This window comes from Dama dama, chromosome 13, assembly GCF_033118175.1.
Source record: "Dama dama isolate Ldn47 chromosome 13, ASM3311817v1, whole genome shotgun sequence".
NCBI classification, from domain to species: domain Eukaryota; kingdom Metazoa; phylum Chordata; class Mammalia; order Artiodactyla; family Cervidae; genus Dama; species Dama dama.
This window is the reverse complement of record NC_083693.1, coordinates 25,186,320-25,212,762: the sequence shown is the minus strand read 5'-3', so window position 1 is coordinate 25,212,762 and position 26,443 is coordinate 25,186,320. Positions and strand designations below refer to the sequence as shown.

The 26,443-nt window shown below is 41.6% G+C and overlaps 1 protein-coding gene across 10 annotated transcripts in view; it reads right to left on the bottom strand.

Annotated features, from left to right (window-relative positions):
* AKAP13 (A-kinase anchoring protein 13) overlaps positions 1 to 26,443 on the bottom strand; it is a 316,668-nt gene that overhangs the window by 71,766 nt on the left and 218,459 nt on the right. For 7 of the 10 annotated variants that reach the window (XM_061158636.1, XM_061158639.1, XM_061158640.1 and 4 more), the window contains 6 exons: positions 24,333 to 24,408; positions 18,461 to 18,597; positions 9,908 to 10,278; positions 7,668 to 7,721; positions 4,572 to 4,637; positions 2,576 to 2,768 (listed from right to left, as the gene is read on the bottom strand). In XM_061158636.1, the coding sequence (XP_061014619.1) occupies positions 2,576 to 2,768; positions 4,572 to 4,637; positions 7,668 to 7,721; positions 9,908 to 10,278; positions 18,461 to 18,597; positions 24,333 to 24,408 (897 nt within the window). The remainder of the gene's footprint in view (positions 1 to 2,575; positions 2,769 to 4,571; positions 4,638 to 7,667; positions 7,722 to 9,907; positions 10,279 to 18,460; positions 18,598 to 24,332; positions 24,409 to 26,443) is intronic. The other 3 variants (XM_061158642.1, XM_061158643.1, XM_061158641.1) reach the window with 2 other exon arrangements.

Below are 26,443 nucleotides of genomic sequence, written 5' to 3'. Positions count from 1 at the left end.
TGGGTCATGAATGGATGTGAGAGTTGGACTGTGAAGAAAGCTGAGCGCTGAAAAATTGATGCTTTTGAACTGTGGTGTTGGAGAAGACTCTTGAGAGTCCCTTGGACTGCAAGGAGATCCAACCAGTCCATCCTAAAGGAGATCAGTCCTGGGTGTTCATTGGAAGGACTGATGCTGAAGCTGAAACTCCAGTACTCTGACCACCTCATGCGAAGAGCTGACTCATTGGAAAAGACCCTGATGCTGGGAGGGATTGGGGGCAGGAGGAGAAGGGGACGACAGAGGATGAGATGGCTGGATGGCATCACTGACTCGATGGGCATGAGTCTGAGTAAACTCTGGGAGTTGGTGATGGACAGGGAGGCCTGGCGTGCTGCGATTCATGGGGTTGCAAAGAGCTGGATACGACTGAGCGACTGAACTGAACTGAACTGAATATCAATCTGATGTTAAAGAGTTAGAAACAGAGATACAAATAGAAAAGGTTTTAAGATCACAAGCAAAGCAGGCTCTGCATCTGGATAGAAACCTAAATCGTTTTCACTTCCTCTTCTGAGATTAAACAGATTATATGCAAACATGTGGATGACTGCAACTCCCTTAGTAAATTCACAGCCACTTCAGGGCTGTGTAATCAGACCCACTGCAGAAGGTCCTGCAACAAAACACATTTCCGGTGACGGTGGGACTCCTCTTGTTTTGCTTGGAGAGAGGCCATCCTAATTGCTAAGTAACTTTAATTACCATAAATCCCTTCCCTTCCTAGCAGTCTGAAATCTGTATGTGCTGAAAGGGAAGCAATGAAAATCCGTTACTAGGGTGAACTTGACTCAGTTACACCAAAGACTTCTCATTATTTAGAGCATGTTCCACGGGTAACCATGGAGTCTGAGACAAACAGTTGCTATGTTTCGAATACAACGGTGAGGTCTGCAAAATGACGTCAGCTGAAAGGCAGAGACCTTCAGCAGGAAGCTGGCTGCTGACGACTTGCGCGCATCAGAGATACAAGCGGCTCAAACATCCACTCTGAGGCTGCACACGTGACGGAAGACGGGTGAGCAGAGCCCACCGCCGGCAGGGTCAGCGCTTCATCTCGGCAGACTCAGCAAGGCCACTCACACAGACGGCCACCACTCAGACTCCCAGGGGCGTCAGTGCAGGAGAAGGCCATCGCATAAACACGATGAAGGAAACTGCCTCATCAAATGGCATCTACTTCAAAGTAATAGTGAGACTGAAAGTCTGCCATTCTGAGTTTAATACTGTTCAGCTAGGAGCCACTTATGGGGCCTTAGGCAAGTCACTTAAATGGGCTTGACTTTCTCACACACAAAGGCTTAAGCAGATTTTGAGGGGATTTACTGGCTCTAAGTAAACTCAAGTTTTGGTATTTTACCTGGTCCTACAAGTGATTTCCAAAGGACTCTCTACACATAAAATGCAACATGTTTTTCAGACGAACTTGTCAGAGACGCTCTCTGTAGTCACCAGATTTATTGTTTCCTATTTTCCCCTCTTTTCCTGTTACCACTGGGCTGAATAAATAGACACCATCTACTTTAATAACTATATTCTCCATATTCTTGTTATTTTTCTTAACTTCCAAGAAGCCACGAAGAGGGGACAAAAGGAGGCAAAATTCCTTTAGGCCTTCAATTTCATTTCCCTTAGACCTTCACATGACCATAATTGATATATTCATTACTAAGGTAATCACCTAGTGCTAGATTTAAAACATTTGGTCACATCATTGCTACATAGCAGGATGTAATAAAAAACTAGATTTCTAAACAAAACCTTAGTCACTGATTTGAAGAACAGATTGTTTAAATTTCTGTTTGTTTAGTTTGAAACGATGCCTTACACTTCTACCTAAAATGAAAGTCACCTACTCAGAGACTGGCGTTTTAACTTTTTTGTTTAATTAGAAAAAATTTCACTTCGAAGTATATCCCAGAATACTCTCAGAAGTTCATCCAGGTGTTAGTTTTAAAATTAATACCTTCTTAATTTTAAAAGTTTGCTTTGCTGAAATATTTAAATCTATGCAGATTGATGATATTCTTTAATTAGTATTGGGCTTCCCTGATAGTTCATTTGGTAAAGAATCTGCCTGCAACGCAGGAGACCCCAGTTCAATTCCTTGGTCGGGAAGACGTGCTGGAGAAGGGATAGGCTACCCACTCCAGTATTCTTGGGCTTCCCTTGTGGCTCAGCTGGTAAAGAATTTACGTGCAATGCAGGAGACCTGGGTTTGATCCCTGGGTTGGGAAGATCCCCTGGAGAAGGGAAGGGCTACCCACTCCAGTATTCTGGCCTGGAGAATTCCATGGACTGTATAGTCCATGGGATCGCAAAGAATCGGACATGACTGAGCGACTTTCATTTTCAAGTAGCATTAAGGGCTAGAAACTGCTGTTTGCAACACTGAGTATATGCGTAATTATAGCTACTAACCTTATGTGAACATTAAGTCTTGCCTTCTTTGTTCCTAATATGAGGAGGTATTTAGAGAAAAGAAACCAATCCCCCCGCCCTCCAAATTAGCAACATACACCTCTCTCAGCCTTACCTGCTGATTAAACATTCTATGTTCCCTCTGGCCTGATTCAAGATCCTCTTCTGAAAGCGACACCAGAGAGTCACCCCTTTCCTGGCCACTGAAAGGGTGCCTGAGTTCTTTGGTGTTTGAAGAGTTTCCTTCGAGAGATGAGGACGGCTTGTTTCCAATACCAGCTCCTCCTGTCAAGCCTTCTAGACTGAAACTGAACACAAGACACGAGAGTTAATTCATTCTGAGGCTCAGAAAGGCAGGAGGGTACAAAGCCCCTGCACTTGTGTCTCTCCTGCCTGTAACTTCCTGTCACTCAGCAAAACCGTCTGCAAGGGCCTGGCCAAATGAGTGCCCCCTACCCTTCCCCCTGGATCTTGGTCAGCTGAGAAATATAAAAAAACCTCATTCAATTTACTCAAACGTTGAACTACTTCAAGCCATTTTCTCAGACATTTTTCAATATACCATATGGATAGACCATATTATCTATAGATCTTTTATTTTTTTTTTTTACCCTTGATCTGATGTGATCAATTTTTGTCAGAATCTGAAGCCTGCCGATGCCAAAGAATTAAATAGCACAGAGAAAATACAAACATTAAGTGAGCTTCTGGAGGAAAATAGGGAAGATCCAGACTTGCCCTTGCAGCTGTCAAGTGGACCTTTGTAACTTCACATTCGACTGCAATCCAGGTAACACTTGTAACTTCACGTTCCACGACAGTCTAGGTGACCTTTGTAACTTCACAGGCATGCGTCCACCCCAGAAACCCCACATCACACAGGCGCGTTACCATCTGTGCACACCTGCCCTGACAAGCACCGCTCTGGCAGGCTTCCTGAGAATGGTTAGTTGCAGACAAGCACACGGGACACCATAAAGGGCAAAAGTTGAAAAGTTACGGTGTCTAAGAGAGGTTTAATTTCTTTTTCCTTGATACTGACAAAGTTGGAGAAAAAAAGCAAACTTAAGGTTTGGTATCGAAAATGGGATCCCTGGAATAAAGACTGTGGTTTGCAGAGTGAAAAGCATTTTCTGTGAGGAGGAGGCTATATAGAGAGGTTGGCCAGCTTTCATCCTCGGGGATGCTAGCCAGAATAAATCATGTGTGTTACCACTGGATCTCAGAATGCAGGGGGAGAGCACCACGCCTTCAGTTACAAGCATGTGGAGTTGTATTTGAAGGCATAATGAAGCTCTTCGTTATCTCTGGCTCAAAGTTAACTGCTACAAAAAAAGTTCACGTATGCCGGTCCAGAAGGATTTCTATTTGCCCTTTTTCCTATGAATCACTTATTATGAACTGAAACCATATGCCTCTATAAATTAAACAATGGATTTTATTCTGATTTCAATATGATGATAGAAATCATGACTAACTCCTAGCAAATGTCTCTGTAAAAGTCATTTTCAGTAGCAAGGGTAAGAAGACAGACTAATTGAAGAAGAAATTTAGTTTTCTGTTATGAATTATTTCTAAAGCCTGAGAAAGCCAGATCCTATGCTTACCACAACATTTAATTCTGAAAGTGATTAAATCTGGCAGCTTAGTTGCGAGAAGAACACGTAATGCTGAGCAATCTGTGAGCTTAGAAACTAAAGCGATGACTGGATTTGGAAGCGTAATTAAGAAATGACTGCATCTTATTAGAGGCCTTATGTCTGTTACTGTTTTCCTCAGGATGTGCTAATTCCTAGGAGCTGGGAATTGGGATGGATGAAAACAGAGAGAAGAGGTCTACCACAGCATGGAGACAAGCCTGTGCAGAAAACACCCAAATCTATAGCCACTTGAGACAAATAGAATGCACCGGGGACCAACATCCAGCTCCGAGGCTGTACCCCTTGAACTGGATAGGATGCCCACAGCAGAGGCAGCAGAGCACCATGCTCACACACAAAGCAGGCCGCCATACGCTTTCCAGCCACACACAAGCCAGTTCAAAGCCGAAAGCTCGGGTACTGTGTTTCACGATTCCCCCTTTGGTGGCTGGACACATAACAATACCATACCTTCTGTAATTAAAATCAGCACTCAGGGCAGCAGAGTATTGCACACCAGAGGGACACCAGCTCATACTGGGGATGACATCAAAGGCAGAAACAGAAATGGAAGAGGAAACAGGGATGGGATTATTGGGTTTAAAAAGAAGGGACACAGTTAGAGACAGATGGATTTTTTTTCCTGATCATCAAAAAATTAGGAATGTAACATTGATTTAGAATTTAGAAAATGGACAGAACAAAAAACATAATTCTTCTATTGATGTCCATCTACATAATATGTTAGAAATGACTACATGAACTCTTTACAGGTTAACAAGTTCAGTGTTGGAAACCCCAGAATTCCTCCTAGCAAATTCTGAACAGAGTACCCACATTCCCTGAGGCTTCCTGGCTCACAGCAGTGTTTCAACCCCACTACTAAAGGACACACTCTCTATACTGCCCACCACTCTTCCACCCATTTAGGCTAGGATGCTAAAGATAAAGTATATAGCAATGGTCCTGTTTCCCTGTATTTTAATAATGAAGGGATGTCTTTCCTTGAAAAGGAATTTTATAGTACTGACCAAAGGGTCCCCTAATTTCTTATGGAAAATCTATTTTCCCACAAGATTAAAAAAAAAAATCCATTTGGTCATCTATTTCCTTGACTATCTCAGCACTTACATTTATTCTCATGCAGTAGGAACAGAAAATCTGGGGTTGGAAATGGTAAGTGAACATAAGCAGACAAAAAATAACCAACTCAGAGTATCAGGTACTCTGTAAAAGGAGCTGCAACCATAGGTCAGGATTTTTGATTAATAAAAGCTATTATTTAAAAGAAAATACACTGCTACTATTTCGGCCTTAAAGTTCTAAGTGACACGCTTTTGTTTTCGGAAGGGAGATAACAATAAAACTAATCTGCTCCCTGAACCTTCAATGGGAAGACCTGCAGACACCAAAAAAACCAACCAACAAACAAAAAGAAAGCTAAAAAAAAAAACACAAACAAACAAACAACCCCCCCCCCCCCCGCAAATAAAAACCACCTTGTCTTGAATACATACAGCTGATAACTTTATGCTGACAAGTGGAAGGTTTTCATAGACAAAAAAAGACAAGGAAAACGATGGGAAAACAAATGAGCTAACCCTATCGATCTTCTAAAAGTAAATCTTTAAAATAATACCATTAAAAATAAATTAAAAGGTAAAACACTTTAAATCAGATTATATTAATAGTACAAAGCTCACAAGTACAAAAGCAGAGCGTGGAAGTACACAGCTGAGACATGTCTCTACAAGTCTGCTAAGCAAGACCAGACTGACTTAGGGTTTACATGTGAGGGAAGCAAGCCTTGATACAGTTTACAAACACACATGAGATTCACAAGTCTGTTCTTTGAAAATTATTAACTTAATTTTATACCTCTAAGCTGTTAGTAAAAAGGCATATTATGTCTACATGGCCAATTTACTAAGAACAGAAAGCGGAAAAAATTAGAAAGTGAATATACATGCCAATTTATTATTCACTAAAAATTAAATAATGTCTTTCTATGGATTTTAAACATCCCTTTACTCAGAGACTGGGATGAGATTTAGGATAAAGAAGATGAATAACGGAGACAGCAGGAATGTCAGAAAACCCTAAGGATCTGGGGAGGAAGCTGCAGATAGTCCTAGGGTCGCAGAAACTCCTTTCACAACAGTAAGAGTATTTTTCAGAGCATCCTAATTTCCTCAATTCCTCAGCTGGGAGAGTAACATTTCATGGTTCTTTAGCTTTGAGATTTAGATAGTTCCAGATTAAAAAAAAGTATCCTGATGCTCCACCTTTAAACACTTGCTGAACCGTTTCCATTTTAGTAGCTAAGGCTTAACACAAAATTTAAAACCGTAACTCCTGGTCTTCGTACAAAAACACGACAAAGGGTGAAACCGTCACTGAAGTGGCTGTGACGGCTTTGTCTACATGGTAACCTGGGCTGTATCCAGCAACGTCCCCTTTCAGGGTTATCCAGGGCATGTTTTTAATAAGTCCATATTGAAGAGTTTAAGGAACAGTCAGACAAATACATCTCTAAAGGTTTGAGATATGTCTACTGAAAAAGGCCTTTAATAGCTTGTTCTCCTGGAGACAAATGTAACCAGGCTTATGATTATCTGAGATTCATGACAACACTGAGCTTGAGCTCAACTGTGCGCCTAAAATCTGAAATTAAAGGAAACACCCACTTAAAAAGACCAGGTAGGCAACAAAGATCATTATCCGCCCACTTCCTAAAAAGACAGCCTCAGCTAGTAATTTAAAATATCTCTTTGCAAGTATCTCCTAATATGAGACACTAACCGTAATCAAACCATCATTTTCAGATTTCTAGACTTTTTTCAAAAATTGGAAAAGTCACAAATGACTCCTGTACGGGAAATGTACTGATAAAACAAAAACTCAGCATTTGAAAAAATTAAAGCAAATCAGGACTTTTCAACTAAAAATGACTTTTCAGCTGATAAATTACTGCAATTTTTAGCTTCAAAATTTTATGTGACCAAAAATCAGTATGGGATTGAAAGACTGAGAGGAGCCCTGAGAAATGAGGAGCACATCAGCCGTGGACGGGAGACTCCCAGGTGGCTGAAGAAGAAAGGCTTTCACCACATTACTGAAGAGTGCGCTGAAAATAGTTTAGGGCCTGGTCCATGAGCACACTTCTATTTTCGGTTCTTCCTCTCCCCCTTTTCTTGGGAAAGAAAGAAAAAGTACTCCCCAGGGTCCATTACCTATGCACAACAGACACTTCTTAGACTCCTCCTTAGATAAAGCTGGGGAGACCCTACTATCAAAGTGATCTGAACACCAAAAAAAACCAAAATGGAAAAAATATTTAACTTTTTTTTAAAAAATAAAAGTAGAACAGGAAAAAACTTCAAATTCGAGAAACCATTTCATACAGGACGGACATTAGCAATTAGTACCTGTATTTTATTTGTCTGAAGCAGACAGAACTTATTTAAAATTAGACTGTTTAATCGTGGATGAAGCAGAATGAGATGCTTGTTAGTAAAATAAGCTCAGAGGCAAACAGTTAGTCCATCAAGTTAGCGAACTCTGTACCTTCTCCTATGAATGGGAGGTCTCCTGACAACATCCCCAAGAACTCGCATTGAACTGAAAATGAATGGTGGAAGAGGTCAGTGTCCAGGTGAAACAAAATGGATACAAACGCATGAAACATACAAACATCACACCAGGAAGAGACAATCACCAAAGAGAAATGGTTTGGGAGTAAGGGAATGAAAGAACGTGGAATAAGGAAAACATCATCACCAAAAAGGCCTGATAATCTCTGAGCAGGGCTACTTTAATTCCTTGGAGCATGGAGGGGACAATCAGGTGACCAGGAATGAGGTTTATTAAGTTATAAAAGCAGAAGGACTTTATAAAGGCCATCCAAGAATAACTTTAGCAGGGTTTTCTTAAAGACTTTAAAATTCAGGTAATTCTCTATGCAGGCAATACTGTGAGAATTAGTTAAACTGATGAAAATGACCCCTGACTCTCATTCCATTATCTCTAGAGGTACTAGGACAGTGGTACCAGGCAATTCTGAATGGTAACTGCAAATAGGAGAGTCCATGATATTATACAGGCTGAAAACACAAGCAATTTAGGTGACAGGGTTCTAATTGTAGCTCTATCCTAAAATCACCATGTAATCTTGGGCAAATCTTTTAATCTGAGCTTCAATTTCTTCACTGGAGCAACATGATGCATACAGTCACATCTAGCTTGGAAATTAAAGTCATGCATGGCAAAGGGATCCATCATGGTTTATAAAGGAAAACAGATTCCATATAAAAGGAATCCTTTCTCAATGCTGTTGTCATTTAGGACATGTGTATCCTATCAAGCAGATTCTCTTGCCTCAGGAAGGGAATTCTGCCTGCAGGGATCATTTCCCCATCCTTATTTTCCCATATGAATGCTTAAGAAAAAAAAAAAAAAATTACAGCTTGAACAAAGCTGGGAAGGAAAGCTTCTACAAATTGCTTTTTACATAAGCTAGGATTTCAAATACATAAAAACTGCCCATCAGATAGAGCAACTGCTTATGTTATTTTTAAAGTTTGCATCCTGAACTGTATCCCAGAATAAAATGGGAGTTGTAGAAAGGCTGCTTGACCAGGAGACTGGAAACCTGGATTCCACTGACATTGTGTAAATGGTTTAAACTACCTACGGAGTCTCACCTGCAAAAATGGGGATGCCACCTGACTCATGAAGAGGATGGGAAAATTACATGAGACAATGTGTTATTACAGGAATCTAAAAGGGTAGCAAATCAGGAGGGTGTAAGGTACCATATGAAGGCAGGACTTCTTTCACCTTGGGGCCTCCAGAACCTAGGCGTGCCTGCTGCGCTTAATACATGTTGGCAGAATAAAAAAACACATGAGTGAGTGAATGTATCAGATTACATGTACTTACAGCTGTGAAATCTCAGCCAAAATATTAGGAGGCCAAGGAAGTTTTAAAAAGCAAACAAGCCAGCAACCGCTCCAGGTGAACTGTTTATATCAGTTGTTTTACAATTGTCAGCCTCCTTCCCTGGCTGTTTGTCCTCATTTAGAAAATAGCCTTGGAGTAGGCACACTTTTACACATATAGTAGGCATCATGGCACCTGTTCTTTAAACTTAAATTCACCTAGGCAGCCAATGGTTAGAAACCAAATCCACATTTTCATACAGCCTGCTTGGGAAACTGAGAGTATGAGACTCACACAGAGACCCCCAGACTGAATGATACCTGGAAAAACAGTAACAATTTAATAATCATTATGATCTCTTTAACAGTTAAGTGCTGGTAATTTAGACTTTATCAAAACTTTCTAAACTAGAAACAGATGGCAAATCCTATGAAGCACTGTGAAAAACTTGTGTTGAGACTGTAAGATTTCAAGTTTATTTCTTAATTCAAAATTGACATGAAACTATTCCCTTCAAATTTTCTAACCTCTCAATATTATGAACAAATCTGGCCTAGAAAAACGCTACACCAGTGTTTAAGCCACTCTGTGACGTGCGTATTTCATTGTAATCTTTACTCTTACAAACACTCTGAAAGGCAGGTGTTTTACAGATGAGAAAATTAAAGCTCAGAAGGGTCAGGTAACTTGCCCAAAGTTATCCAAGTAGTAAGTTTCAGGGCTGGAGTTGGAACACAGATTCTCCTGATTCCAAAGCCTATATTCTTTCTTCTATACCATGGTGTCTCCTGAAAACTTTCACGAACGGTAACACCAAACCGAGAGCAAGCAGACACGGAGAGGAGACGAACGGCCTGCCGCCTCACCTCCGGTGGTTCATCTCTGCGTCGCTGGCTGCGTTCTTCCCGGGACCCCAGCTGTGCCTCCGGAAAGGGGACAGAGAGCGCATGGAGCTCCGGAGGACAGAGCAGCTCGAGGGCACCTCGGTGATGCTGTCCATCTCCTCCTCCTCCATCTCACCCGAGCCAGCGGGCTCGCTCTCGCTCTCTCGACCCTCAGCTCCCAGCCCATGGCTGTAGAAGCCATTGAGACACTGCGGGTCTCTGGACCTGTTCAAACTGGAAACCTGGGGGAGGGACACATCGCTGCCGTGAGACGAATGTTGGTCCAGGGACGCCGTGTCATCGGTTGAGGAACTGGATCCAGTGACATCGCAGGCCAGCTGCTCCTCCTCGGGCTGCAGTGGAGAGAAAGCACGAATGGTCGGAAACGGCAGGACCAAGAGGCCTCGGCCACTCTCCACTGAGTCAGTGCTTTTACAGGCTGGGGAGAGGCAACATCACAGCTGGCTTCAAACAGCTTGCTTTCTTAAAGCACAATCAGAGATGGATTCAAACCGCCTCCAGTCAAAGTACGGTCCAGGGTTATACTCTTTCTACCCTTTACTAGAGGTGCAAAATGGGAAATATATTGTCTTCCCTCTCTTGCAGAGGAAAAGATCTAATTCCGGTCAGTTATTTTCAGTCAATACTATCAACTGAAATGAAGCGAACCTATTCTGAGGTTTCTGATGTATGAAAACTCTAAATTCATACCATGTAAAGTTAAATTTTTTTTTACAAGCCTTAACTAAAAACAAGGTAGCGTGCTTGACTACAAGAGTGATACACCGGTTTATATTCAAAAAGCAAGTCTATTTTCAGTGGCATTTTCAAAAATGCAGAACAGCTTATGATCCCACCTAAAGTCTCCCACAAATGTCCAGATCCTGGGCCACAAATACCTAAATGCAAGGAATTTATCCCCCCTTTTTTCCTTTAACCGAGTACTGGCTGAGTTTTATCAAGCCAAACTGTACCTAAAATAATCAGTCCTCTGCAGTCTTTGATAAAGTGATGGTGCTCTTTCCCTGGCCAACTTCTAGAGCCTACCAGGAATTGTGTCATTCTGATGCAGCAGACTGACAATCTCTACCTGCTGAAAAGCACCAGAACACATCATGTGATGTGTGAGGGAAAGATGAGTGTTGTGGCATTCAAAAAATAAGACTGCCCAGAAGATAAGTGTCTAAAAGACGCATGCTCACACTCTCAGCTACACAGGTGGGCACTGTACTGTCTTCGTATCTTTCTTGTGCATTCTTACGGGATAGGGAGCAGGAAACAGAAAGAGACTGTGATTCCCCCCCGCCCCCTTCTTCAGAGTATTTCCCTAATTTGCCAATCTATTTAGTTTTAATTAGGAGTAAAGAAACTTACAGTTCTTCAAAAGAGATTTCAAAAATTATAGAAACTCATGAGCCCTTTTAGTCTTGAAACAGAAAATAACTTCTATACTAAAGAGGCTGCTTCTTTAAAGGCTTAACAAAACACTTCAAAAGCACTCTACCTTCTCAAAGCAATCTTTATGCCCTTGGGGCTGGATCTCACCAGCTCTTATGAGGTTCTTCTTCCTACTGTCTAGAATCAAGTTCCCCAGCTTAACTGCCCTTTAAACAATCAGTGAGGGATGAGACTGAGGGAGATGCAAGGCTCTGGAGAGTCAGAACTGTGAGGCCCAGACTGTCTCCTGGGCTCCCCCAAGTACAGCAAAGGCAAGATCTGAACGCAAGCTAATTCCAACTTTTAAAAACGCCCTGCTTTATTACTATCTTCATCATTTAAAAAACAAAAACAAAAGGACTCTGTAAGAAATAAGATCTCAAAGTCTGTATCAGAAGTCCTCAGTGTTCCTTTCAACTGGGCCATATATTTTTATAGTAAAATGAAACTATACTGAGCAGATTCTAAAATAGGGTAAGTTTTGGTTTAAAATAAAATTGTCAATGACTCCTTTCAAGTTAGTGAGGAGTGACCTGAGCATCCTACAGTTTCTATTCCTGGGGCCACACTCCATCGAGAGGAAGAATATAAATGGTCATGAATAGCAACTTCAGAAGACACTTATAGGATGTCTTAGCTTTTTCACTGGAATGGGTTGAATAGTGTCCTCCTCAAATTCACATCCTTCTCAGAATGTGACCTTATTTGGTTGGGTCTTTGCACATGTTGTTCATTAAGATGAGGTCATACTTCACATGAGAATATTTCCTGAATCCCAAAGGAGTAGATTCCTTGTAAGAAGACAGAGCAGCCCCTCGGATACATGGCTTTTAGGACCCCATGCCTCCAGAACTATGGAAGAACAGTTTTGTATTGTTTCAAGCCACCAAATGTGTGGTAATTGGTTACAGTGACCCTAGGAAACTAAAGCTGCCTAAATGTCTAATTCTCAAAGCAATATCGAGGGACAAACAGAATAGGCCAACAGAAGAGAAAAATATGTGACAAGTCCGTGTTAAGATACACAAGCAAGGCTTCAAAAGAAGTAAAAGTTTCCATTTATCCATGTATCACACGTTTTTCTTACAAGTTAGCTCTTTCCAGTGCGGAAATGACTTGCAGATGGGAAAGCAGGTACTTCTCTCCAACCAGAAGAAACCTGCCTAGCATATATCGTCAACGTGGTCTTATTCCCGGTGTGTGCTTTTAACTCTGATCTTAATTTTTAAAAAAACAAAAACCACAAACTAAAGACAGGGAGTTGTTTTGTTTTTCATAGTAACTGCATGATTTCTTTAGTTTTGCATTCCTGATTCTGATTTAAGAATGAGGTTCAGACAGTATAATATTCTTACACTCAAATATTTTCATGAGCCGGTAAGTGCAACTTGAAAATGGAAAAATAGGACAAATACAGAAGTTACGAGAGAGCTTATTTATTAAGTATTTGAGGCAAATGGTTTTAACTTTAGATTGAATCTAAAGAAGACTATAATACTCTTTTCCAGGTTTGTGTTTTAGAACACTAAAAATCTTTAGTGTTCTCAAGAGTTTCCCAATTTCATCACATCCTTATACTACTTTGCAGACTAGAAAGTCTCAGTGGCGTAATGAGAAACCAAACCTGGAATATGGCCATGGCCCTCCTACGGCGAGGTATGTGTCTAGGGATGAGCCACGTGATAATCTTCAGAGCTAAAGAAGTCAGAAATTAATGTGAGGTCTGTGTACAAACATTACCTATTTCAATCATGGATAATAGAGGAAAAAAGAAAAACAGGGCTTGTTTGTTTTAACTTTTGAGGTTTTTTTTTTTTTTTTGCAATGTTCCCTTTCCAGTCTCTGAATGTGTGGTGCTAAAGCTCTCAGAGAAAGCTGCCAAAAAGCAGATGGGAAAGGTACGATTTACACCATTCTTCTCCCTCCTCAGAAAAGTACCAGATCTTGGGGAATGCTGCTTTTCTATTTCTATAAATTAGCAGGGGGAATGGTTTCTGACACAGAACAGAATGTTCCATGCCTAGCAGTTAAGCCCCTCTAAGAGTCTGAGCTGGTCTTTCTTTCTTTAGAGAGGTCTTCTCTCTTAGAATACCTGCTAGTTACATGACTTTCAAGACTCAGGACATTATTCCTGGTGGTGTGGAGGAATGGTGCCATGGGATCAGTTTAACTAACAAATATTTCAAAACTTAGTTTTGAATCCATGTCAATCAAATGTACCAGTTAAACTGACCCATGGCACCATTCCGCCTGAGTATCAGGAGGGATAAACCAGGAATAATGTCCCAAGGCCCACATGTATACACACACATATATTTATACGGACTAAATATTACATTTAAATACGTGTTTACATATAAATACAGTGAATATATAAGAATGAAAACACATGTGTGTGCATATATATATATTTAGAAGCAAATGGCCAAAAACAGCTGTGATGAGTATTAAGACTGGGTGAGGGCAGAGGAGAAGAGATGCTAAAAGGTAGACACAGGAAGGAAGGGGTGAATGGAGTCATGTATGGGCTTGGCCACCTACTCCAGTATTCTTGGCTGGAGAATCCCATGGACAGAGCCGACGGGTGGGCTACAGCCCATGGGGCCACAGAGAGTCAGACACGCCTGAGCGACCAACACACACGCATGTAAGAAAGCAAGCTTACTGGGGAGACGAAGACCACGTCTGAACCTGAGGCTGACAGATGAACTCGTCCTCTCTGGAGTTTTCATAACTGCTTTTCCTCCTGCATATAGCAGGATGGAACACACACAGAAACTATCACCTCTACCATAAGCTTCTCTTTCCTTGGGGTTAATAAAATTATGAATATCTGCAAATGGTGATCAGGCTAGAAAAACCCACTAGGTGTTGAAGAGAACGCCCTCTGAGCTTTCCAACACTGACCTTCCGGCCTCAAGGGCAGGGCTGAACTGACAGACTGACCCGAGGACACTTAGGTTTTGCCTAATCTAAGGACAAATAAATTAGGGAAAATGAAATTACAAAATAATTACATAAATAAAAGTTAACATAGAAGTCTAAAATAAATGATGCTTACAAAAAGCTTGAGAGAATCTATTACTTAAATATACGTGCATTATAACTATTACATAAATTTGAATGGTAATTATGTACTAGATACTCATCACTGTGAGGCTTTTACCAAGAGATTTAGATGTATGATTTCTTTTAATCCTCATAACTGTTTGATTTAGTAGCTATTCTTATTTGCATCTGATGAGAAACCTGAAGCTCAATATGGTTACATAATAAACTCAAGTTTCTGAGGGACAGACTCTTTTTTTTCTTTGTCTATTTCCCTTCTTCTCCAAGCTCTCCAGGTGATTCTAGGTTCAGCTAGGATTCATACACCTAAAATACATGATTTTTATTTGTCAATTATAACTCAATAAAGTTGGGGGGAAAGTCACTGAATGGTACCCTCAAGACCATGTACTTCATTTTATGTAAACATTATAAAAAAAAAATCTTACAAATACTGAATTCTAAGTATTGACAAGTGGAATGCATTAATATCTATAATTTTGAAGTGTATTAAAGAAATTAGATGACCTAATGGAAAGAATGAGGGACAGATGCATAATTATGTAACGAAGCAAATAATAAAAGGTTAACTGTAGAATCTAGGTGGTGGGTATTCACCGCAGAATTCTTCCCGCTTTTCTGTTTCAAAATTTTAAAAATAAAAGTATTGGGGGAGAAAAAATGCCTGACTGGCTTTCTTAACCAGAGTTATACCATGCAGGTATGATATAGATATGTACATGGAGAGGTGTAAACACTATACACACTTATATATATAGAAATCTAGAAATAGCTATGCATTTTGTATCTTACTACTACACCTGAAGGAATCACCCTTAACACTGCCAAAATACTAGTCCTTTAATTTTCATTCATTTATTCAAATACTTATAAATTATTATCTGTTATAGTATACTCAAGGCCCTTGGACATGTGCCTTGAAAATAAAAGCATATATTTTAAATGCCTAGTATATGCCAATCACTTAATCCATTTATGCGCTATACTGATGGCAAACACTAGCCCCACTTCACAGTTCTGAAATTACAATCATTTCAATACTTGTGCATTAAGAGTTCACAGGTTTTCTAATTTGGATTCTGTAAATATATTTACTTTTATCTGAAAAAGTTTAAAAAATTTAAGGTAAATTTTTGGCTTGATGTTTAAGTTCTTGAGAGCAATTGACAGCATACAAAACAAAGGATTTTCCTTTAAGAGCTAGCATGTTGGCGGAGTCACTTTGCTTTTTCTTAATCAATTGTGGATAGTATCTTATGACTGCGGGGGGGGGGGGGGGCGGGGAAGAAAACAAAGTGTAAGGGCTTTGTCTTTGGGAAAAAGAGGCAGCAACTATTAGTATAATTCTGTGGGCTTCAATTACCTTTTGGGTAGCAGAGTGGCCCAGATCATGTATTATACAATCACATTTTCTTTCTTAGCTAGGGCCAGAAAGAACCCTAGGATTTCTTCTCACTTTAAAAGCAAAAATTAAATTTTTATGCTACTGATCTATGGAAAAGCCAAGACCTCAGGAACCAGCAAATATCCATCAGAAAAAAACATGAAGCTCGCAACACTCACCAAAGAGTCATACTTGCCAGGAGGCCGGCATGCCAAGTGGAAACATGAGGTTAAGGTGGAAAGTTCTGACAAACACCGTGGGCTGACATTAAAGAGCTTTCTGTAAGGCTAAAGTCACACAAGCGGCTGCAGGAAGTGACCTAACGTACCACTCGTGGTTCACAGAAAAGGATGGTGCAACGCCTTGCCTACAGATTAGTCTTTAGAGAAGGGAGTGTGGGAGGGCTGGAGCCTGCAGAGAGATTCCGGGAGGGTCTGACGCTTCACAGCAAATGCTGTGTGGATGACCACAGGGGAAGGCCTTTAAGGAAGTAGCTGATGGCCTGTCTGCCACCACTGCCATGCTTCTGTAAAAAGCACTGGTTACTGAAGCAGGTGCCTAGAGATTAAGAGCAAAATCAATGAGTGGATTTCAGAGTTGGGCCTAGCTACACATCTCAATTTTGTCACTTACTAGCTGAGTAATGTTGAGTCAACCTCTTTACCAACCAGAGTCTGTTTCCTCAGGGGTATAATGAGGATAAAACCACCCACCTTGCAGGGCCGCTGGGAGCATGAAATGAGATCACCTATGTAAAAAAATTCTGTTCAGTGCCTCACATAAAGTAAGCACCTTGTAAACGTTAGCCTGTCCGTCTCCTTTTCCTCTCACATGTTAACCCTTGGTTTTGTGAATGCTGGAGAAAACGTGGTTGCAAAACCTTTCCTGGTCACCAACCGCCGTGACAGGGTGGAGACAACAAGAGGACGACCCTCCAACCTCACCCCCGGCCGCCAGACATTCTCGTGCGAGCGTGAAGAGGGGAGAGTGTCTCCGCCATTTCCAGACTTTCCCAGGAGCCCCAGCACAAAATGTTCGTCAAAGTTTAGTCAGGGATATATTTCGGCTTTTAAAAATGCTTCTGTACTGTCGTCCTGGAAAAAACTCTTAAAATCCAGTGCTGGCCATTTTTTATGAACAAAACCTAAATGATTTTGGCAGGTTGGAATAATTAAGTAGTAACATGTAGTCAATGCTAATTCTCCTCAGCTAGGAAAACCATTCAATTTAGAGATGGCAACATTCAGGGCAAGCTGGCATGCACCTAGGAGGTTTAAGCAAGTGTTTCTTCATGGAGGAAACTTTACAATTGGTGAAAAAGTTTTTTACTGAGAAAACTGTCACACGTATATATATGCTGAACAAATCCTCACATATCCAGGGCACAGTGTGAGTGATTACCAGTGATTCCATCTTAAAACTGGAACTTAAGAGATAATATCTAATGTATTCACTGATGCCTTTTGAGGGACAGGCACCTAGAGAACGGCATTCCCCTTGGGGAGAAGCAGACACTTCTAGGAGTCCTTACAGTGCAAACCTCAAAATCACAGTGGAAATCACCTAAATTCTGTTGGCTAAAAACAAAGAAGAGATCATACTGATGTCCTCCTCTGTAAATAACTTCAGAGAAGGATAGCTCTGCCAAGGTAGTGGACTTTTCTACTTTACTTCTCCCCCTTCTACGAGGAATGATGACAGGAATGCTGAAGTCCCTGAGTCTTTCCAAGGCCCCCTGGAAGGGAAGGAACACAGGAAAGGGAAAGAGGCCAAGGGTAAGGGGAGGCCCAGCGGACACATGAGCGCCGCTGAGCAGAAGGGAGGGAAAGCACAGGTAGGCTCAGAGAGGCTTAAGTGTGTTCTGGCCCAGAGTCCCAGAAGGCCTCTGGCGTAGAGACCCAGCACCATCAGCCTGCCTTCGGGACCTGATGAGCCACTGACCCAACCGCCCGCCGCTTCTCCCACGAGCTCCTCACAAAGGCGTCGGCACGGCCGCTGTGTGTCTGCCCCTCCCCAGCTCTCTGTTAAGACAACCCGCTGCAGCAGGTTAACAATACCATGAGCTGACCCGGCTATGGGAAAAGCCTCTATTCTTGGGAGACAAAACGGACCTTGCAGCAACTAGACGCAAACCTAAGTTAAGAGAGCGTGTCTTGGAGCCTCAAATACTATGAAAACATGAAGTGACTCATGTGGATGGGTGTGGCTTTCCACCAGGGAGAAAGCTGGATTCCCGAGCAGAGGTCTAGAAAGTTCCAATTAAGCAGGCAATGAGGAGGGCTGACCTCACCAAGCTCAGCCATGAGCTTCAGGCCTGAACACATTAACCAGCCAGGACTCTGTGGTGAGCTTATTCACATGACGTCTTACAGTCTATCCCGTGGTCCTTCCTACCCCATGAGAAGCAGTCACCGTCATCTGACTTCTAATTCACTTGAAAGGAACATCCATTGCTTTAGGCCTCAATGTGAGCTTCACAACCTGCATGGAACCAGCCATGATTCTATAGAAAAGAAAGGAGTCAAGGCCTCTTTCTAAGGCCCGGCCACCTGGAGCTGCATTCTCCAAAAGGGAGCCTTTACAAGTCTCTGAGATCGTGTAAGAGATGAAGGCTAGCCAGAGGCGCACACTGAGGCCAGCGGTACCTTGGAGAAGACAATGCTGTCCACGTCTTCACCGGGCGAGTGAAAAAGGTCAGAATCGCTCCCAGATTCTCTTTTAAGGACACCTGGTTTTGAGGCACACTCTCGGCCCAGTCCAACATCCAGGAAGCTGTCACATTCTGAAAAAGAAAATTCATTCAACCACTGCTTAAAAAAAACATCAGTTTCTTTTCATTCCAGCCATCAGCCTTTTAAATCGATCGACTACCCAATCTCTCTCTCTTCCTGTATTTTTTCTATTTTAAAAAAAAAAAAAAGGATGTATTTTAATTGGAGGCTAATTACTTTACAATATAGTAGTGGTTTCTGCCATACATTGACATGAATCAGCCATGAGTGTACATGTGTTCCCCATTCTGAACCCTCCTCCCACCTCCCTTCCCATCCCATCCCTCAGGGTCAGCCCAGTGCACCAGCCCTGAGAGCCCTGTCTCATGCATCGAAGCTGGACCGGCGATCTATTTCACATATGATAATGTACATGTTTCAATTAAAAAGCTGTAAAGGACACAAATTTAGTGGCTTTCAATTCTCTGTTGATAACCTGAGTCTGTCATATAAATCATGGGCACAAAAATGAAAAAAAAAAAACAAAAAAAAAAAACAGTGATTTAGAACTGTAATAACACCTATGTATTTAAACATACATCTTTTCCTCTTGGTAGTTAGTGAATTTATTTCTTTTGCTACCAAACTCTGAAGTTCTTTGTTAGGAAACTATGTGATACGGTGTGCAGGCAATTTCTGTTTTGAGACTTAAGTTCTTTCTGGAAACTCATTACTTTATCAAAATACTAAGACGAAAGACAAAGAGGAAGCATAACTAATAAGCATACCAGTGTATTAAACTTACAGATTTTATTATGCAATAACAGAAATGTAACTATTTAACTTTTCCTAGATAGAGCTGATACTGGATGAATAATGTGATGAAGAAAAATACATAATCTAGAATCTGTTTTCAGTTCAACAACTAGGATATGAACTCTGGGGAAGCAGACAGAGAGGGGCCTTGACAGAAATATTTTACTGGTGCCTCAAAGAATTCTCTGGGCGACTGAACTGAACTGAAGCAGACCTAAATTAGCTCAGTATTTAACCCATTCTCTCCCTTAACTCTGTAACCAAAAGGGACATGTGACCTGGTAACAACAGAGATTAAAACATTGGTACTTAGTGATACCAAGAAAGATATCAACCTCCTTCAACAAATTTTGAAAGATGAAGCGATTCCATTCTAGTTGGCATGATGCATGACTTGGAAAACACAAGTAAGTTTATCAAATCTTCAGGTGCTACTAAGTGATGAGGGATAGTTGTAGACAAGCTGGCTGCCTGGCAGTTCAAGAGAACTCTACCTGGAGGCTTTGCTTGAAAGGAAATTCAAGAGCAGCTGGCAACACAAGGTGATGGCAAAACAGAAGACACTAGCAGTTTCGGGCTGTATTCACAGACAAAGCACAGACAGACAGACAGACTACCAAGTCCCACACGGGGACAGTCTGGCCACGGCCAGCGGGTGCCACCGACGCTGCACCGCCACAGCTGGGTCTGTTCCTAGACAAATCAAACTGAAACACTGATAAACGTGGCAATGAGGTCATGAGAGTGAAAACACCCGAGATACATCCAGGCTGCAGAGGAGCTTGAAGAAAATGTGTCTGAGGACGGCTGAAGGCTCGCCCAGTGAAACCAGAGCTTCACTGTAACTAGGCTTCCGGGCCACAGGCTGACAGACACCTGAAGTCATCAGGGTCACTCACTAGAAGGGCTGGAGAAGAAAGCCTGCCTGGGGCAAGAGGTCTTGAAAAAACTGTCTACACAGAAGAGGGAGTGGAGGTTGAACTAGATGATGCTAAAGTCTCTTTTAATTCTTAGAGTCTATGCTTAGACAATGTGCTTCCCAAGTGGCGCAGCGGTAAAGCGGTAAAGAATTTGCCTGCTAGTGCAGGAGACGCAAGAGTCGCAGGTTCAATCCCTGGGTTGGGAAGATCCTCTGGAGAAGGGAACGGCATCCCACTCCAGTATTCTTGCCTGGAGAATCCCATGGACAGAGGACCCTGTCGGGCTACAGCCCATGGAGTTGCAAAGAGTCGGACATAACTGAGCATGCATGCACATCACACATATGTTTAGACAGTAACTCTGTGTGTACATGTCTGTGTTCAGAGATAATGAGAAGAAAAAGGTTTTCTCTTCTAAACTAATAAGTGATCATTAATAAATTATTAGCCTTGGATTCACGCTGACGTTTGACAGGAAACAACAAAATTCCGCAAAGCAATTATCCTTCAATTAAAAAATAAATTTATTAAAAAAAAAGTCATCAGCCCTGGATTAGCCAGGAATCTAAGACAAGGTCAAAAAGGCACTGCACCGATACAGGTCATGAATTACTTGTCAACAAAATTACCTTTTCTGTTGGTGAAGCATTTGACTGGGGACTGGGGATTACCCAAATAAAGAGCTGTTTCATGTTTGTGTGTGGGAGGGTAGGGGGCAGTTTATAATCCCGGGGTAGAAATGAATATATTAAGAGGAAATTTCAACACTGATGTATTAATACATAAATCACGCCACAGGAATTGAGGTGGGGCTTACAGATTAATCTGAAAATGTTTCTGCTTAAGGTAGAAAAGTAGTCCATTTCAATCTTGGTCCAAACTGTTTCTGTGTGTAGTTCAATGGGAATAGCCCTGCTTTTAAAAGCCTGGAAATCACAGGTATTCTAGAATTTTGGGTGTTTTTTCCCCCCCTCACAGTTAGAGTATGTACTAACTTAGGTGGAGTCGGTGGCTGTGATTTTTCTACTTGCTCCCCCCACCCCCACCATCCCGGCTTTCCCCACTTGGAAAAATCAAAAACTCCACTCTGCGGTTGAGGGGAAAACAGCAGGGGGAGGGGGCTGCCCAAGAGCAGAAAAGGCTGTCACAGCAACTACGCCGAGCCGCTCGCCGTCCAGCTGGCAGGCAAAAGACCACGTCCAGATTCCAGACTGGAAAACGCAGTGGTTCAAGACATTCTAACGGAAAATTCACAGGGAAGATCCAAACTCGGTCCCGGGAGGAACACCTCACCCAGGGAACGAACCCGAGTCTGGGATGGGATACGGCGCTGACTGTCGAGCTGGGGCGGAGGCAAGAGGATGAAAACAAGGAAAAAGGAGAGCAGAGGACCCGAAGGCGTTACGAGACCCCTACAGACGGGAGTGCGGGGACCCTCAGCTCACATGTGCCGGCAGGTTTTCAAAATGAATGCAATCTTTCTTCCTAATCCATAAGGTGGAGCATAAGGAAGGTATAAACAGGAACAACCATTGCTGGGTTTAGATGGAGTGAGGTGGCTTAAATCCGGATCTGACTACTAAAAGACCCCCAGGCAAGAAGTCATTCTTGACCTCTAAGACTCCTTACCAATGAAATAGGATAGTACGTCCCTCCCTAAAATAGTTGTAGTGATGGTGAGAAAGAATTTATACACTTAGTAATGGACATCTGCACCTTGGCACACAGCAGGCATAATATGATACACACACCTACTAGGGTTAACGCTTCAGTAACCTATAACTTGTGATCTGACAAAAGTCTGGTAAGGACATGACAGTTTGTGGTGGGTCAGTCCCATTTTATGACCTGTTTATAAATCTGTCTCTTACTTTTATGCCCTGAGCCACCACCTTTTTAAAAACAAGCAAAATGTAATGTGCACTTTCAAAGTGCTTATCAAGTCACTTGGGCTTAAATTTTACATATGCAAACAAATTATAGTTGGGGAAGGGTAGGAAAACTTAGCAGCAGCCTGCTCACTGGGCTTTGCTGAACTATGTTAACCGTAATCCATGTGCACTTATTTCTACTTAAATAAGTGTGCATTTATCCTGGACTGAAGATCATACAAGTGAAAGAAAGTGAAAGTGTTAGTCGCTCAGTCATGTCCCACTCTTTGCAACCCCATGGACTCTAGCCCACCGGGCTCCTCTGTCCATAGGATTCTCCAGGCAAGAATGGAGAATGAGTGGGTTGCCATTCCCTTCTCCAGGGGATCTTCCTGACCCAGGGATCGAACACAAGTGTCCCACACTGTGGGCAGATTCTTTACCTCTGAGCCTCTAGGAAAGCCTGAAGAGTATGCAAAGTGATGTTAAATAAAGGTTATTATCTTATTTAGTCTAACACTATTGTTCTCTTGAGCTTTTCTTTAAAAGCAAAAGAAAGAAACCTACATGATTGAACGTATCTAGAATCCACAAGAAACTATGCCTACAATCATAATCTCAGGCCTGAAGTTCAGGAGCATAATTCAGGATTTTGTTAAACTGAGGTTTAAAAAGATTCGAAAGAATCAAAGTCTTTCAGGGGGCTGCGGTATGGAGAAAGTCAACGATATTTAAGATTATGCACTGGGGAAAATGCTCAGGGGTTCAAATTCACCTCTTTTAAGGCGTAAAAATAAACTGTGGCATGTGGAGAACCTTCCTGTCAATATTCTAACTGTGAGGCAACCTCTACAGGGCAAACAACTTCACGGCTTGAGTGGCTGAGAATAATTACACTTCTAGAAAAAGCCCCGAACAGCTAAGGAACTAAAACAGAGTGAGTAGTATACTTTCAAGTCGAAGATTCTAGGGGATTAGATGGGGAATGGGTCAGTTACATCTGTGAGCAAGGTCAATCTTACAATATTTGGAGACCCTAAACACAACAACAGCATAATAATATTCTTTAACTTCTGTATGAGAGAAAAATAGAAAAAAAAAAAAACTATTCTCATATTTGTTTCCAACATTTTCTTTGGAGCAAAGTCAGAGGGTTGAGAATCAGCAGGACACTTCTCTTTAGGAAGAGGATTTGAACCATCTTGTTCTTAAATTTCCTCCTACTACCATACATCCACAGCTAAACTGTTTCTAAAATGACCAGCAAATGAGAACTCAGTAATTTTTAAAGCAAGTCAGGAAAAACTGAAAAGGTTAACAGAGGTTTTGTTGGGTAAAGCAGACTCAAGAGCCCAAAATGCAAATTACCAGCTGCAAGAACAGGCGTAGGGTACTTGAATTACTCACCAGTCATCTGGACTCTTCCCTTAAGGAAAGCCAGTAGGCTTCAGGGATGGAAGACAACAGAGCACAGACATCGGGAACAAACCTTGCGTCACAGTGAATTAGTGGCTCAACGTGGGTGAAAAGTCAGGACTCCTAACGACCACAACACATGCACTGTGTCATTAACCACTGAGGTCTTAAGGGCCTTTTACCCTCATCTAATGTCACTACTACCTCGTGGGTGCTTAAGGAGAGCCTCAACTGCTGACAGTATTTCCAAAGATTACGATTCTCAATCTAGGCTACACAGCAGAGGAACCAAAGGCTCTTTTAGAGATCTGATGCTCAGACCACACCTCGGCCTAATTAAATTGGGATCGCCAGGGGGGTAGGACCCAGACATCAGTATATTTTTAAAGCTCCCCAGGTAATTTCAATGCGCAGCCAAAATCAAGAGACCTGAGATTAGTCTTTAATAACATGTATTTATAGTTTTATCATATTAAGAAACCATTATCACATGTACATATATGCACAGCACATATGCCTTCAGATGAATTAATCAACCATAAAGCCACCTGTGGAAACTTACTACTGAAATGAAATTTAGGTAATTACACATTCATTTTCAGCTGTGAATAGATAAAAGGCCTAGGAACCCAAATCACGCAATACTCTTCTCACTTATCCCACTAATACTCATGAAGGACAGATCGCCAACACTCTGCATTAGAGTGGGATGGTGGCTCTGGAAAAGGGACATTTTGGATGCAGTTATTCAAGCAAACCGGAAGATGGGGAATCCCCGCTTACCTGGCCTCTGCGTGGGAGCCAGAAGAGATGCTGCGTCAGGGCACGGCTCAACGGTACACCAGTTTTCTCGGTTTATCTGAAGGGAAAGAAAGAGAGATTGAGTAAGAGTCATGCGTTAAAAAAAAAGCAAAACGGAAAAAGGCATACAAAGAGGAAGATCATGGTGCAGACAAGGGTGAAATAAAAAAAAGAAGTTAACAGGTAAAATGGATCAAATGTTGAACTATGTATTTCACATCCTGGTTTGCAAGTCAGAAAAAAAGTGCAAAAATAATTCCTGTTTATTCAAGGATCACTGTACTTTGGGTATCAGGTTAAGAATTCTACATACATTATTTCAATTCATCCTAATAATTCAACATATATCATTTTATTTAATCCCCACACTAGCTCGAAGAAGTTTGTATTATTTCTCTTGCCAAAAAATAACTAGGCTTGCAGGACCTACACTTGTCAATTTCTGATCTTTGGTGAGAAGATGCTAAATTATATGGGTGAGAAAGAACAACAGGTTTCCTAAACATGCTAAGCAAATAAGGTAGAAAGTTATGGGGCATTCTGTCAAATTACAACTGTCTGACAAAGAGCAAACGCAAGAAATTAAACTGCTTGCAAATAAACTATGCAAACCTAGAGCCACAGGAAACAAACACCAAATCATTGACTCGCTTCAGCTCTTTTCCCAGTAGAGAGGAATGGAGGCTGGGACCAGAGGCCATCAGTGTTTCAACTCCTGGTGTGTTACAGAATGATGCCAAAAATTTGAAAGTGATCCTTGAATGGAAAAGAATATTCAGCAGGGTCCCTGGGATTATGCAAAGTATCCCCTTTCAAAATGCAATCTGAGTGAGTATAAGGAAGAAACCTCAAATTCAGTAACCTTAACAAACCCAATCCCCATCTTTCAAAGAATGGAAACAGCAAATTTTCCTTAAAAAACAAAACAGACCCTTTCATTTAGAGAAGGATTTTCTGACTGTGAACTGCACCTCATTTGAAAGGAGCCAAACTTCACTTCCAGTGAAAAAAGTTTCTCTGTCAACAGGAAAAGCAAGAGTCCATAATTACTGTACTTTTGCTACATGAACATAGCAACAAATTTTAAAGAGATAACGGACATTTTAAAAGCAGGCCCTTTAACAACAGTGAAGAATGCCGAGCCACTCTGAATTATCATGACATTGCTCTCTCCCAGTCCATGATCTTCAACACCTCTCCACTCAACATTTTAGGAAACTTTATTAAAACTCTTGATCTGAGAATGTTTTCTTCACCTTTTCAGACGTTACTCAATAGCTAATGAGTAAACAGAATTTTCTTCATCGTCAATACTTGAGGGACGAATTGACATCACTTTTCATGTCATTTTAGGCATTTGTGTGTAACAGAAAATGAGTTACACATTTTGCAAAATAATATATAAGTAATACAAAAATAATGTAATATTTAACAAAAAAGTTAGTGGAGTATTATTTAAAATAATATACCATAAATATTGAAAGAAAGAAAATTAAATCAAATCCCTTTAATGAAACACACTGATTTCTGAATAATGATGACGAGAACATACTAGTGATGGGAGACAACTCCTCAAGGATCTCCCTGTGCGTGTCTAGTGAGCAAAGGACACTGCCTGTCCTTTCATTCCACAGCCTGGGGAGATAGAGATACTGTTTCTTTCTGTGTGAAGACAGGTGTGTGAAGTCACAACAAAAGTGAGGCAGGCTTACTGCACACAGTAAGACCTCAGGGGTCCCACGACTGTGACAAGCATCCCCCTGGGCCCCTCGTGTTGCCCCGCCGGGAGCAGGGCAGCCGGCAGCACCAATAAGAAGCTGATGCTCAGGGTGCTTTTGACTTCAGACAGCAGCCACGAAACTGTCAGGCTGACTTGGTAGCTTGTAGGTAGGATGAAATCTCAGACCCCATCACAGTTTTGACAGTTCAGTTCAGTTCAGTTGACAAGCTCAGACGGTAAAGCGTCTGCCTACAATGCGGGAGACCCGGGTTCGATCCCTGGGTCGGGACGATTCCCCTGGAGAAGGAAATAGCAACCCACTCCAGTATTCATGCCTGGAAAATCCCATGGACCGAGGAGCCTGGGTGCTACA